Source organism: Scyliorhinus canicula, chromosome 1 (assembly GCF_902713615.1).
Source record: "Scyliorhinus canicula chromosome 1, sScyCan1.1, whole genome shotgun sequence".
In the NCBI taxonomy this organism is placed as follows: Eukaryota; Metazoa; Chordata; class Chondrichthyes; order Carcharhiniformes; family Scyliorhinidae; genus Scyliorhinus; species Scyliorhinus canicula.
Window position 1 is genome coordinate 112,467,969 of NC_052146.1, and position 15,897 is coordinate 112,483,865.

Here is a 15,897-nt window from a genome sequence, read left to right on the forward strand (position 1 = left end):
GACCCTGAAATCAGCGATGCTCCACCCCCTGAAAAGGGGTGTACTCGGAGAGTACGCCGCACACTGTATCCATCCGAACGTTGGCTGAGGCCCGCCCTGCGATGCTCCTTCCCCGACCGGCTGAGTTCCCGACGGCGTGGGTCACGTGTAGTCTCACCCGTCGAGAACTCAGCGTGGCGCCTGCGGGCTCAGTCCAGCGCCATGACAGTCGGGGGAGGGGCGATCTGCAGGCAGGGGGGAACATATTCAGGGCTGGGGCACCATGGTGGGGTGGTCCGGGTGCGCGAGCCACCCAAAGCGGGGGCTATTTCGCAGGCCGGGTTCGCAAGCGGCATCCGCCGTGAAGCACAGCATGTCCGCCGCAGGCCGCCACCGTCCGCATGCACACCCACGGACCCACCAACTCTCCAGGCCGTATCAGCAGCTAGAGCTGCGAGCTCTATGTTGCCTGGCTGCTACCCTCCACCCGGAACAGGAAATCAATGGCTGTTTTGTGCCAGCTTTCCTGACGTAAAACCCAACCGTTTTCACGCTGGTGTGGGGACTTAGTCTCCAGAACAGAGAATCCAGCCCAGGGTCTTTCATTAAGCAAACAAAAAAACTCAGATCCTCTTCCAACCAGCTCCCACAGCAAAACAATTCTCGCCATTGATTAAGATCAGCGATGAGATCCTGGAAAAAGAAAACAGAATTCATCATTCCCTGAATCAACTGTTTTGAACTCAGTCATGGCCAGGGATTCCCAGTGTGACCACAGAAATGTAATAGCGAAGTGTTCAAAGCATCGCGGAGGAAGTCAAACATACCTGCCAACTCATGGGGGAGCTCTAGCTCTGACAGACCAAATTCATTTGGGATGGCTTCAAACACAGAGATACTTCATCAGGAATGTGCAAAATGAAGACGAAGCATCAGAAAGAGAGCACAGATTTCCAAATAACCCATCAACCCATAAGACCATAAGGCATAGGAGCAGAATTAGGCCACTCAGCCCATCGAGTCTGCTCCGCCATTCAATCATGTCTGATATTTTTCTCATCCCCATTCTCCTGCCTTCTCCCCATAACCCCTGATCCCTTTATTAATCAATACCCTCCGAATACCATGGGGCAGTTTGCATATTGTGCATTGAACTTATCAACCATTTCAGAACATATCAACTGGAGCCGAAACAAATTGTTCTCGATCCCGAGGAGCTGCCTAAGAGTGATATTGTTCCAGTGACTACTTTCCAGGTTTTCTGCAGCTTTTGAGCTGCTACTGATGTAAAATATGTGGTGCAACTGCTCAGTGATTAAAGTATCCCATTTGTTGTAAAAGCATGCAAGTCTTTCAGTTCTTGAGCACCCTCTTGTATCTGTCAGATCATCACATGATGTGTCACTATGTTAAATCAATGCTGCTCTTTCGAGCTGTCAAAGAACAAAGTACAATACAGCCCTTCGGCCCTCCAAGCCCGTGTCGACCATGGTACCTGCCTAAACTAAAACTGTCTGCACTTACGGAGTCCGTATCCTTCCATTCCCACCCTATTCATATATTTGTCTAGATGTCCCTTAAATGCCGCTATTGTACCCGCTCCCACCACCTCCCCTGGCAGCGAGCTTCATATATTTACCACCCTCTATGCAAACAACCTGTCTCACACATCTGTTCTAAACTTTTCCTCACACACTTTAAACCTCTGTCCCCTAGTACTTGACTCTCCTACCCTAGGAAAGAGCATCTGACTATCCACTCTGTCCATGCCACTCATAATCTTGTAGGCCTCTATCAGGTCGCCTCGCCACCTCCGTTGTTCCAGTGTGAACAGACCAAGTTTATCTAACCTCTCCTCATAGCTAATGCCCTCCATACCAGGCAGCATCCTAGTAAACCGCTTCTGTACCCTCCCCAAAGCATCCACGTCCTTCTGGTAGTGTGGCGACCAGAATTGGACACAATATTCCACATGAAGTCTAACTAAGGTCTAACTACAGCTGCAACATGACTTGCCAATTTTTATATTCAATGCCCTGACCGATGAAGGCCAGCACACCATCCTTATCCTTCGTCCTCACAGGTTCAGGCCGGTCCTGTATTCTACTCAACTGACATTTGAAAGCCTCCCGCATGCCGGATGTTGATTTTCCCTCAAACAGCCTCGCCCAGGCAACACTATCCAGATCCTGCCTAATGCTGTTGTAATTAACCTTCCCCCAGTTTAACACCTTCACCTGAGGACCACTCTTGTCCTTATCCATAAGCAGCTTAAAACTTACAGAACTATGCTCACTGTTCCCGAAATGATCTCCTACCGAAATTGTCCTTTCACCAGATCAGTTTGGGATGAGGCTTTCCACAATCAGATAAAGATTTCCCAAGTCAGTGAGAGGGAAGTAACAAAGAAGTGTTGTCTCGTACAAGAAACTACTGAATGGTCAAGTATCACAAACACAACATAGCCTTGGATCCTGGCACTGGTCGACCAATACAGCATTTTATAATAACAGGATTGCCATGGAGACAACTGGCAGGTGTACAGTTTGTACCCAATGTAAGTCACAGCAAAGCAACACAAAGGCAAACGACAGTCTCCAAGGCAACACCCACCAATGGACATCAGAGCTCTATTTTTTTATCTGGTGCAGATTTCAACCTTCTCATCATTAAGATAGTGTTGTAAACTGGATCTCGCGGATTACAGGACAATTTGAGTGTGATTATGGTATTAAAGGGAAGGTAACCACTTGGAAGAGGTAGCTAAATGAAAGTGGAGAGTAGGATGTGGTAAACATTTCAGGTTGACAGGATGTGATTACCATTTAATGCTCAGGCACCTCACACCAAGCAGGGGTTTTTATAAAAAAAAATTTTTTATTGATTTTACAAAATATAAACAACTCAACTCTATTAACAAAACAACCACGGTAACACCCCAAGAACAATTCCCACCCAACTTCAGAAGCAACTACAAACAAAAGAAAACCAAAAAAAAAACAAAAGAACACCCAACAACAAAAGGGAAAGAGATAGAACCCGCCACATCCCACAGACCCATGTACACAGTTCTCCCTCCCCCCGATCCAACCCCCCCCCCATCCCTCCCTCCCCCCCCTCCCTCCCTCCCTCCCTCCCCCCCCCCCCCCTCCCGGGTTGCTGCTGCTGCCGGTCTATTTCCCTACCGTTCCGCCAGGAAGTCCAGGAAAGGCTGCCACCGCTAAAAAAACCCTTAGGGCAAATTTCACCCTCTCCAATTTGATGAACCCCGCCATATCATTGATCCAGGCCTCCACGCTTGGGGGCCTCGCATCCTTCCACTGAAGAAGAATCCTCTGCCGGGCTACTAGGGACGCAAAGGCCAGAACACCGGCCTCTTTCGCCTCCTGCACTCCCGGCTCCACTGCCACCCCAAATATTGCGAGTCCCCAGCCTGGCTCGACCCTGGATCCGACCACCCTCGACACCGTCCTTGCTACACCCTTCCAAAACTCCCCCAGCGCTGGGCACGCCCAAAACATATGGGCGTGGTTTGCTGGGCTCCCCGAGCACCTAGCACACCTGTCTTCGCCCCCGAAAAACCTACTCATCCTTGTCCCAGTCATGTGGGCCCTATGCAGCACCTTGAACTGTATGAGGCTAAGCCTCGCACAGGAAGAGGAGGAATTCACTCTCTCCAGGGCATCCGCCCACGTCCCCTCCTCAATCTCCTCACCCAGCTCCTCTTCCCATTTACCCTTCAGTTCCCCCACCGAGGCCTCGTCTACCTCCTGCATCACCCGGTATATGTCCGAAATCCTCCCTCCTCCAACCCACACCCCCGAGAGCAACCGATCCCGCACCTCTCGTGGGGCAGCAAGGGGAACCCCTCCATCTGCTGCCTGGCAAGCGCCCTCACCTGCATGTACCTAAACATGTTCCCCGGGGGGAGCCCAAACTTCCCCTCTAACTCCCCCAAGCTCGCAAACCTCCCCTCCACAAACAGGTCCCTCAACCTCCTAACCCCTGCCCTGTGCCAGCCCAGAAATATGCCATCAATGCTCCCTGGAACAAACCGATGGTTCCCCCGTATAGGGGCCTCCATCGAGCCCCCCACTACTCCCCTATGCCGTCTCCATTGCCCCCAAATTTTGAGGGTAGCCGCCACCACCGAGCTCGTGGTATACCTCATTGGAGGGAGCGGCAACGGCGCCGTTACCAGCGCCTCCAGGCTCATGCCCACACATGACGCCGCCTCCATCCTCTTCCATGCTGCCCCTTCCTCGTCCATTACCCACTTACGCACCATCGCTGCGTTGGCAGCCCAATAGTACCCACAGAGGTTGGGCAACGCCAGCACCCCCCTATCTCTGCCTCGTTCCAGGAACACTCTTCTCACCCTCGGAGTCCCAAGCGCCCACACAAATCCCGTGATACTCCTGTTGACCCTCCTAAAAAGGCCTTCGGGATAAGGATGGGGAGGCACTGGAACAGGAACAAAAACCTCGGGAGCACCGTCATCTTACCGGACTGCACCCTCCCCGCCAGTGACAGCGGTAACATATCCCACCTCTTAAACTCCTCCTCCATCTGCTCCACCAACCTTGTGAGGTTGAGCTTGTGCAGGGCCCCCCAGCTCCCAGCCACCTGGACCCCTAGGTACCTGAAGCTCTTCCCTGCCTGCTTCAATGGGAGCCTACCAATCCCCTCCTCCTGATCCCCCGGATGCACCACAAACAACTCACTCTTGCCCAGGTTCAACTTATACCCCGAGAAACCCCCAAATTCACTAAGAATCCTCATCACCTCCAGCATCCCCCCCACCGGGTCCGCCACATACAGCAACAGGTCGTCTGCATACAGCGACACTCGATGCTCCTCCCCACCCCGCACCAGGCCCCTCCAGTTCCCTGACTCTCTCAATACCATGGCCAGGGGCTCAATCGCCAACGCGAAGAGCAAGGGGGACAGGGGGCACCCCTGTCTCGTCCCCCGGTACAACCGAAAGTACTCTGACCTCCTCCTGTTTGTGGCTACACTCGCCATCGGGGCCTCATAGAGCAGCCTCACCCACCGGATAAATCCCTCCCCAAACCCAAACCTCTCCAACACCTCCCACAAATACTGCCACTCAACCCTATCAAAGGCCTTCTCCGCATCTAATGCCACCACTATCTCCGCCTCCCCTTCCACAGCCGGCATCAAAATGACATTGAGGAGCCTTCGCACGTTCGTATTCAACTGCCTTCCCTTCACAACCCCGTCTGGTCCTCATGAATGACCCCGGGCACACAATCCTCTATTCTAGTGGCCAGGATCTTTGCCAGCAGCTTAGCGTCGGCGTTCAGCAGCGAGATCGGCCTATATGACCCACACTGCAGAGGGTCCTTGTCCCGCTTCAGGATCAAGGAAATCCACGCCCGTGACATAGTTGGGGACAAAGCCCCCCCCCTCCCTTGCCTCGTTAAAGGTCCGGACCAACAGGGGTCCAAATACCTTTTATAAAATTCCGCCGGAAACCCGTCCGGCCCCGGCGCCTTCCCCGACTGCATGCTCCCTATCTCTTTGATATAGGGATATATATCTCTTTGATATACGCCCGGGGCGCCATGTGCTAGGGGGCGCCATCAACGAGTGGGTGACCGGCGTCAGAGACCTGCCGACAGAGAGACCGGCCCGCCGATCGGTGAGTCCCGATCATATACCAGGTCACTACGGTCCCCCCCCCCCCCCCCGACCCGACCCGACCCCGACCCCCCCCCCCGCTCCCGGCCCGACCCGACCACCCCCCGCCCCCGACCCGACCCGACCCCCCCCCCGCCTAATACCCGACCCCCCCCGCCCCCGACCCCCCCGCCCCCGACCCCCCCGCCCCCCCCACCCCCGACTCCCCCCCCCGCCCCCGACCCCCCCCGCCCCCGACCCCCCCCCCGCCCTCGACCCCCTCCGCCCCCCCGCCCCCGACCCCATGCCCCGACCCCCCCACAACCCCGCCGCCCCGCCCCCCCACCCCCCGCCCCCGACCCCCCCGCCCCCGACACACCCCGCCCCCCCCACCCCACCGCCCCTGACCCCCCCCGCCCCCCCGCCGCTGACCCCCCCGCCCCACCCCCCCACCCCCGACCTCCCCGCCCCCCCGCCCCCCGACCCCCCCGCCCCCGCCCGCCCCCCCGCCCCCGCCCCCCCGTCCCCCCCGCCCCCCCGCCCTCCCGACCCCCCCCACCCCCTCCGCCCCCGACCCCCCCGCCCCCCCCCCCCTGACCCCCCCCCGCGCCCCCCGCCCCCGACCCCCCCCGCCCCCCGCCCCCCCCCCCCCCACCCCCGACCCCCCCCCCCCACCCCCGACCCCCCCCCCCCGCCCCCCCCCCCCCCGCCCCCCCCCCCAGCCTCCTCCCCCAGCCTGAGGTCCATCCAGTGCGGGGCATGATCTGAAATGGCAATGGCGGAGTATTCCGCATCCTCCACCCTCGAAACCAGCCCCCTGCTCAGGACAAAAAAAATCAATCCTCGAGTAGGCCTTATGTACATGGGAGAAAAACGAGTACTCCCTGGCCCTTGGCCTCGCAAACCCCCAGGGATCCACCCCCCCCCCCCAATCTGGTCCATAAATCCCCTCAGCACCTTGGCCGCCGCCGGCCTCCTACCCCTCCGGGACTTGGATCGATCCATTGGGGGATCCAGTACCATGTTGAAGTCCCCCCCCCCACCCCAATGATCAGGCCCCCCACCTCCAAGTCCGGAATGCGGCCCAACAAACGCCGCATAAATCCTGCATCGTCCCAATTTGGGGCATAAACATTCACCAACACCACCGGCTCCCCCTGCAGCTTACCACTCACCGTCTCCCTCCACTGTCAGCCACCACATTTAACGCCTCAAACGACACCTTCTTCCCCACCAGGATCGCCACCCCCCTACTCTTCTCATCCAGCCCTGAGTGAAATACTTGGCCCACCCATCCCTTCCTCAGCCGAACCTGGTCCACCGCTCTCAGGTGTGTCTCCTGGAGCATGGTCACATCCGCCTTCAGCCCCTTCAGGTGCGCAAATACCCGGGCCCTTTTGACCGGCCCATTCAGCCCCCCTCACATTCCAGGTTATCAGCCGGATCAGAGGGCTCCCTGCCCCCCTCCCCTGCCGATTAGCCATAACCCATCCCTTGCCCACCACCGGCCAGCGTCCCCCGCTCTGCCAGTTTCCCACGGTTGCAACTCCCCCCCCCCCCCCTCCCAGCAACCCCTGCGCCCTCCAGCTCCTTCCTGACCGTTTCAGCAGCAACCCGGTAGCCCCCCCACCCCCCCCACAAGGCTAGGACCACTCCTAGCCACGCCCCTCCCTCCATAGCACTCCCGTGAGCCAGCTAACTTCTGCTGACCCCGGCGACTCCCGCCCTACCGCCGACTCCTCCCCACGTGGGACTACCCCTCCTCCATCGTGCCCGTCAGCGGGTCCTCCCCTCCCCCCCCGCTCTTGCGCGGGAAAAGAAAACTGGCAGCAACGACCCGCGCTTCTCAGCCCCGGCCCCGCCCCCACCATCTCCCAGCGCGGGAGATCCGCAGAAAGCCCGCGCTTTCGCCCTGCCCGGCCCCGCCTCCTCCAGGGCTACTCCCATTGTCAGTCCCCCCCACCAGCTCCCCAAACTCCCCGTTTGCCCCCCTGCCCGAACCCGTCCACCCGATCCCTGCAGAAAAACCCACATAGAAAAAACCGTACGACATCACCCCACCCACCCTAAGGCCAACACACATCTTACAGTAAACCAAGCAAATACAAATACAAATACAGTATTATACAGCATCCCCCATCCTAGACCCTCAGTTTGAGTCCAGTTTCTAGGTCTGCACGAAGGCCCACGCCTCCTCCGGGGACTCAAAATAATGGTGCCGATCCTTGTAGGTGACCCACAGACGCGCCGGCTGCAACATGCCAAACTTCACACTCCATCTATGGAGCACCGCCTTCGTCTGGTTAAACCCGGCCCTCCGCCTCGCCACCTCCGCACTCCAGTCCTGGAAGATCCACACCTCTGTGCTCTCCCACTTGCTGCTCCGCTCCTTCTTGGCCCACCGGAGCACACATTCACGATCCACGAACCGATGGAACCGCACCAACACCACCCGTGGCGGCTCGTTCTGCTTGGGCCTCCTAGCCAGAATTCTGTGGGCCCCCTCCAACTCCAGGGGCCCCTGGAAGGACCCAGCCCCCATCAGCGAGTTTAGCATAGTCACCACATAGGCCGCTAGGTCCGACCCCTCCAGCCCCTCCGTGAGGCCCAGGATCCGCAAATTCTTCCGCCTCGACCGGTTGTCCAGCTCCTCGAACCGCTCCTGCCACCTTTTATGGAGCGCCTCATGCATCTCCACCTTCCCCGCGACGGCCACGGCCTCATACTCCCTTTCGGAGGCCTGCTGCTGCAGCTCCCGGATCACAGCCCCTTGGGCTGTCTGGGTCTCCATCAGCTCCCTGTTGGTTACCTTCAGCGACTCCAGCAGCTCCAACTTAAGCTCCTGGAAGCAGCGCAGCAGAGTCGCCTGCTGCTCCTGAGCCCACTGCCTCCACTCCACCGGGCCTCTGCCAGCCGCCATTTTGTCTTCCTTCCCCCACTTTTTCAGGGGTGCTTTCTCCGGTTTTCTCCTAACCCCACTCCTGGTCCGCACCATAGGACCGTTGGCGTCGACTCCTGACCTCTTCCCACGTCGGGATTTGCCGCCACAGCTCCGTTGGGGGCCCTGAAAAGAGCCCCAAAGTCCGTTCTCAGCGGGAGCTGCCGAATGTGCGGCTTAGCTCCTCATTGCCGCCACCGGAAGTCCACACCCAGCAGGGTTAATGCTCAGGCAGCTCTCACCCAGCAGGGTTAATGCTCAGGCAGATCTCACCCAGCAGGGTTAATGCTCAGGCAGATCTCACCCAGCAGGGTTAATGCTCAGGGACCTCTCACCCAGCAGGGTTAATGCTCAGGGACCTCTCACCCAGCAGGGTTAATGCTCAGGCAGCTCTCACCCAGCAGGGCTAATGCTCAGGGACCTCTCACCCAGCAGGGTTAATGCTCAGGGACCTCTCACCCAGCAGGGTTAATGCTCAGGTAGATCTCACCCAGCAGGGTTAATGCTTAGGCAGATCTCACCCAGCAGGGTTAATGCTCAGGGACCTCTCACCCAGCAGGGTTAATGCTCAGGGACCTCTCACCCAGCAGGGTTAATGCTCAGGCAGCTCTCACCCAGCAGGGCTAATGCTCAGGGACCTCTCACCCAGCAGGGTTAATGCTCAGGGACCTCTCACCCAGCAGGGTTAATGCTCAGGTAGATCTCACCCAGCAGGGTTAATGCTTAGGCAGATCTCACCCAGCAGGGTTAATGCTCAGGGACCTCTCACCCAGCAGGGTTAATGCTCTGGCACCTCTCACCCAGCAGGGTTAATGCTCAGGCACCTCACACCCAGCAGGGTTAATGCTCAGGGACCTCACACCCAGCAGGGTTAATGCTCAGGCAACTCTCACCCAGCAGGGTTAATGCTCAGGCATCTCACACCCAGCAGGGTTAATGCTCAGGCATCTCTCACCTAGCAGGGTTAATGCTCAGGCAGCGCTCACCCAGCAGGGTTAATGCTCAGGGACCTCACACCCAGCAGGGTTAATGCTCAGGGACCTCACAGCCAGCAGGGCTAATGCTCAGAGACTTCACACCCAGCAGGGTTAATGCTCAGGTACATCTCACCCAGCAGGGTTAATCCTCAGGCATCTCTCACCCAGCAGGGTTAATGCTCAGGGACCTCTCACCCAGCAGGGTTAATGCTCAGGCAGCTCTAACCCAGCAGGGTTAATGCTCAGGCATCTCACACCCAGCAGGGTTAATGCTCAGGTACATCTCACCCAGCAGGGTTAATGCTCAGGTACATCTCACCCAGCAGGGTTAATGCTCAGGCAACTCTCACCCAGCAGGGTTAATGCTCAGGGACCTCTCACCCAGCAGGGTTAATGCTCAGGCAACTCTCACCCAGCAGGGTTAATGCTCAGGGACCTCACACCCAGCAGGGTTAATGCTCAGGGACTTCACACCCAGCAGGGTTAATGCTCAGGGACCTCTCACCCAGCAGGGTTAATGCTCAGGCAACTCTCACCCAGCAGGGTTAATGCTCAGGGACCTCACACCCAGCAGGGTTAATGCTCAGGGACTTCACACCCAGCAGGGTTAATGCTCAGGGACCTCTCACCCAGCAGGGTTAATGCTCAGGCAACTCTCACCCAGCAGGGTTAATGCTCAGGCAACTCTCACCCAGCAGGGTTAATGCTCAGGCATCTCACACCCAGCAGGGTTAATGCTCAGGCACCTCTCACCCAGCAGGGTTAATGCTCAGGCATTTCACACCCAGCAGGGTTAATGCTCAGGCATCTCACACCCAGCAGGGTTAATGCTCAGGCAGCTCTCACCCAGCAGGGTTAATGCTCAGGGACTTCACACCCAGCAGGGTTAATGCTCAGGCATCTCTCACCCAGCAGGGTTAATGCTCAGGCACCTCTCACCCAGCAGGGTTAATCCTCAGGCATCTCACACCCAGCAGGGTTAATGCTCAGGCACCTCTCACCCAGCAGGGTTAATGCTCAGGCATCTCACATCCAGCAGGGTTAATGCTCAGGCACCTCTCACCCAGCAGGGTTAATGCTCAGGCATCTCACATCCAGCAGGGTTAATGCTCAGGCAGCTCTCACCCAGCAGGGTTAATGCCCAGGCAGCTCTCACCCAGCAGGGTTAATGCTCAGGGACCTCTCACCCAGCAGGGTTAATGCTCAGGCAGCTCTCACCCAGCAGGGTTAATGCTCCGGCACCTCTCACCCAGCAGGGTTAATGCTCAGGTACATCTCACCCAGCAGGGTAATGCTCAGGGACTTCACACCCAGCAGGGTTAATGCTCAGGGACCGCTCACCCAGCAGGGTTAATGCTCAGGCACCTCTCACCCAGCAGGGTTAATGCTCAGGGACCTCACACCCAGCAGGGTTAATGCTCAGGGACCTCACACCCAGCAGGGTTAATGCTCAGGCAACTCTCACCCAGCAGGGTTAATGCTCAGGTACATCTCACCCAGCAGGGTAATGCTCAGGGACTTCACACCCAGCAGGGTTAATGCTCAGGGACCCCTCACCCTAGCAGGGTTAATGCTCAGGCACCTCTCACCCAGCAGGGTTAATGCTCAGGGACCTCCCACCCAGCAGGGTTAATGCTCAGGCAACTCTCACCCAGCAGGGTTAATGCTCAGGGACCTCTCACCCAGCAGGGTTAATGCTCAGGGACCTCACACCCAGCAGGGTTAATGCTCAGGCAACTCTCACCCAGCAGGGTTAATGCTCAGGGACCTCACACCCAGCAGGGTTAATGCTCAGGCAACTCTCACCCAGCAGGGTTAATGCTCAGGGACCTCTCACCCAGCAGGGTTAATGCTCAGGGACCTCACACCCAGCAGGGTTAATGCTCAGGCAGCTCTCACCCAGCAGGGTTAATGCTCAGGGACCGCTCACCCAGCAGGGTTAATGCTCAGGCAGCTCTCACCCAGCAGGGTTAATGCTCAGGGACTTCACACCCAGCAGGGTTAATGCTCAGGGACCGCTCACCCAGCAGGGTTAATGCTCAGGCACCTCTCACCCAGCAGGGTTAATGCTCAGGGACCTCACACCCAGCAGGGTTAATGCTCAGGGACCGCTCACCCAGCAGGGTTAATGCTCAGGCACCTCTCACCCAGCAGGGTTAATGCTCAGGCAGCTCTCACCCAGCAGGGTTAATGCTCAGGGACCTCCCACCCAGCAGGGTTAATGCTCAGGGACCTCACACCCAGCAGGGTTAATGCTCAGGCAACTCTCACCCAGCAGGGTTAATGCTCAGGGACTTCACACCCAGCAGGGTTAATGCTCAGAGACTTCACACCCAGCAGGGTTAATGCTCAGGCAGCTCTCAGCCAGCAGGGTTAATGCTCAGGGACCTCCCACCCAGCAGGGCTAATGCTCAGGGACCTCTCACCCAGCAGGGTTAATGCTCAGGCATCTCACACCCAGCAGGGTTAATGCTCAGGCAGCGCTCACCCAGCAGGGTTAATGCTCAGGTACATCTCACCCAGCAGGGTTAATGCTCAGGCACATCTCACCCAGCAGGGTTAATGCTCAGGCACCTCACACCCAGCAGGGTTAATGCTCAGGCACCTCACACCCAGCAGGGTTAATGCTCAGGCAACTCTCACCCAGCAGGGTTAATGCTCAGGCACCTCTCACCCAGCAGGGTTAATGCTCAGGCATCTCACACCCAGCAGGGTTAATGCTCAGGCACCTCTCACCCAGCAGGGTTAATGCTCAGGTACATCTCACCCAGCAGGGTTAATGCTCAGGCACCTCTCACCCAGCAGGGTTAATGCTCAGGCATCTCACACCCAGCAGGGTTAATGCTCAGGCACCTCTCACCCAGCAGGGTTAATGCTCAGGCACCTCTCACCCAGCAGGGTTAATGCTCAGGTACATCTCACCCAGCAGGGTTAATGCTCAGGCATCTCACACCCAGCAGGGTTAATGCTCAGGGACCTCACACCCAGCAGGGTTAATGCTCAGGCACCTCTCACCCAGCAGGGTTAATGCTCAGGTACATCTCACCCAGCAGGGTTAATGCTCAGGCACCTCACACCCAGCAGGGTTAATGCTCAGGCACCTCACACCCAGCAGGGTTAATGCTCAGGCACCTCTCACCCAGCAGGGTTAATGCTCAGGCACCTCTCACCCAGCAGGGTTAATGCTCAGGCACCTCACACCCAGCAGGGTTAATGCTCAGGCACCTCACACCCAGCAGGGTTAATGCTCAGGCACCTCACACCCAGCAGGGTTAATGCTCAGCTGCTCAGGTACATCTCACCTAACGAAGTAAGTGCTCAGATACCCTTGCAAAATTCCATTTTGATTTTAAGCTGCAGCAAAAAGATAGTGGCACGCCCCTTTAAATGAAATTTCAACCTGCTTGAATTTGACTTTAAAATATTCCCACCAATAAATTTAGTGATTGTTAAGGAAGCAGTTCTCTTTCCCTGGTTAGCTGAGCTTCGAAGGGCTGGGAATCTGCAAGATTCCGTGCCCCCTCCCTCCCCCCCAATCAGAGAGGGAGAGGAGACACAGATTCAAGCAGAGACAGTGAGGACGGGGCACACAGATTCCAGCTCGATGAAGACAAGTAGCTTTCAGCTAGAGAGTCAGCCAGCTCAGTCACAGCGAAGCCCTTTACTGCAGGCAGCTAGGAACACACTAAGTGGTAAGTGCACATTTATCTGTTCCTGTGTTTAGTATTGAGTAGCATAGAGCGAGGGCGCCAGAGATTCAACAGCAGGTTAATCGGTAGCTCATTCTTCCAGTGTGCCTACCAATTAGATTTAGCATAAAACAGCCTTTTTGTTCTGGAGTGTTTGACCCAGAGCTTTCCGATTGATGTACTTAGTGCATTATGTGTCGAGTGTGCAATCTGCACGTCGGACTGGATCTATTCGGGAAGAATGGAACACTTCAGAGTTTTGAACTCTGAAGGTCACTGTTGAGCAGATGGGTTAAATGTTTGTTTAAGTTTTAGCTTCCTGCCATTCACTGGATTATACGGATTCACTCAGTAAATCACAGTAGCTCTGTTTCACTGACAGTCATATTTGGTTCGGTATGCATCAGCTATAGATTTTCTAACTTTGGAACTTAGAAATTCCATCATTGGCAAAAAAATGATTAATGAGCCATGTTGTGTGCAGTCTGATGGAGTAGCCTATTGCACTCATCCATCCAGTCTTGCCAATGTTGCAGACAGGCAAAATGTTCAGGAATACATGCAGAAGCACAGATGGCACACACACACACACTGCAGACATTTGCCCGATGCAGATATTTTGTGGAAAATGGAACACCTAAATACTAAACAAAGGTCATTTTTGAAGGATTCTCCTCAAAGGCATCATTTCCCGTGATTGGCATGTAACATTATTATTTCTGAGCCAGGAGCAGCAGATTTAATGCACAGCTAGTTTAGCTCAGTTGGCTAGATAGCTGGTTTGTGATGCAGCGTGGGTTCACTTCCCGTACCAGCTGAGGTTATTCATGAAGGCCCTGCCTTCTCAACTTTGCCCCTCTCCTGAGGTGTGGTGATCCTCAGGCTAAATCATCACCAGTCAGCTCTCCCCTTCAAAGGCGAAAGCAGCCTGCGGTTATCTGGGCGTATGGTGACTGTCTAGATGCAGAGCAAAGATCCTTTTACAATTTACCCCTGCCCCCAAACAGCACCTCCTAATATTTTCCAGTATCTACACGTTATTCCAGGGCTGAGAGATATGTCCTCAGTAAAGATCTATCAGATTGAGGCTCTTTAAATTGCGTTGAATTAAGGATGGTTTTGTGCCCTCTCACAAAACCCAGACTACCTTAAGATCATGTCACAAAGGACCTTTTACACCCAGCAGATTGAGACCAGTTGGCACTGGGTGTGAATCGGAACCAGAGGTGAAGGGCCAGTGGTGCCTATCTCACTGTGACACCCCAATTCCAATACATTTTAACCTAAGAAATTGGTGCCAAAGGTTTTAGAATTACTTCCCCATGGAAAGAAAGTGAGTAGCGAGCAGAACACAAAAGGAACAATCTAAATGCTGCAATTCTTTCCTTTCTATCAACACAATAACGTACAATTCTGTGCAAAGTGTCCCTATAGCTAAGAAACAAGTTATTATGTTTGAATGTCAGACTGAAACAGATGCACCTTGCTGAGAATTCAGCGCTGGTTGTCATGGCAACCTGTACATACATGTAGTTCAATTGATAAAATGCAATGTTTATTATTGACTGCCGATTAATGATAGATAATGCCAGCACAGTGCAATCATGATTTTCACTGTTCAGATGTTCAAGTAAAATAATGCCACCATCAGGAGTTGGTAATCGGAATAGATACTCCCTCTGCTTATTTACAATTAGACATTAGAGAGTGTTTAGAAAACCTGTAAATTACCTCACGTAGGATCTTAGGAACACGAGTAGGCAATTCAGCCCCTCAAGCCTGTTTTTCAAATTATTTTACAGGATGTGTGTGTCACTGGCTAGACAAGCATTTGTGGCCCATCCCTAATTGCCCATCAGCCACTGTGCTCCATGAGAGAGAGAGACCGAGAGAGAGAGACAGAGAGAGAGAGACCGAGAGAGAGACACCGAGAGAGAGAGACCGAGAGAGAGAGATAGAGAGAGAGTGAGACAGAGAGAGTGAGACAGAGAGAGTGAGACCCAGAGTGAGACAGAGAGAGTGAGACAGAGAGAGTGAGACAGAGAGAGAGACCGAGAGAGTGAGATAGAGAGAGTGAGACAGAGAGAGTGAGACAGAGAGAGAGACCGAGAGAGAGACCGAGAGAGAGAGAGAGAGAGAGATAGAGATAGAGAGAGAGAGAGAGAGAGAGACAGAGAGAGTGAGACAGAGAGAGAGACCGAGAGAGAGACCGAGAGAGAGAGATAGAGAGAGTGAGACAGAGAGAGAGTGAGACAGAGAGAGTGAGACAGAGAGAGTAAGACAGAGAGAGACCGAGAGTGAGACAGAGAGAGTGAGACAGAGAGAGTGAGACAGAGAGAGTGAGACAGAGAGAGTGAGACAGAGAGTGAGACAGAGAGAGTGAGACAGAGAGAGTGAGACAGAGAGAGTGAGACAGAGAGAGAGAGACAGAGAGAGAGACCGAGAGAGAGACCGAGAGAGTGAGACAGAGAGAGTGAGACAGAGAGAGTGAGACAGAGAGAGTGAGACAGAGAGAGTGAGACAGAGAGAGAGAGACCGAGAGAGTGAGATAGAGAGAGTGAGACAGAGAGAGAGAGACAGAGAGAGAGAGACAGAGAGAGAGAGACAGAGAGAGTGAGACAGAGAGAGTGAGACAGAGAAAGAGAGACCGAGAGAGAGACCGAGAGAGTGA

The 15,897-nt window shown here is 55.3% G+C and overlaps 1 protein-coding gene across 2 annotated transcripts in view; it reads left to right on the forward strand.

Annotated features, from left to right (window-relative positions):
- The first annotated feature begins 13,083 nt into the window (after positions 1-13,083).
- cldn23l (claudin 23-like) overlaps positions 13,084-15,897 on the forward strand; it is a 33,665-nt gene continuing 30,851 nt past the window's right edge. The window contains exon 1 of one of the 2 annotated variants that reach the window (XM_038818555.1): positions 13,084-13,229. In XM_038818555.1, coding sequence (XP_038674483.1) covers positions 13,142-13,229 — 88 coding nt within the window. In that variant the 5' untranslated portion in view covers positions 13,084-13,141. The remainder of the gene's footprint in view (positions 13,230-15,897) is intronic. The other variant, XM_038818564.1, reaches the window with a different exon arrangement.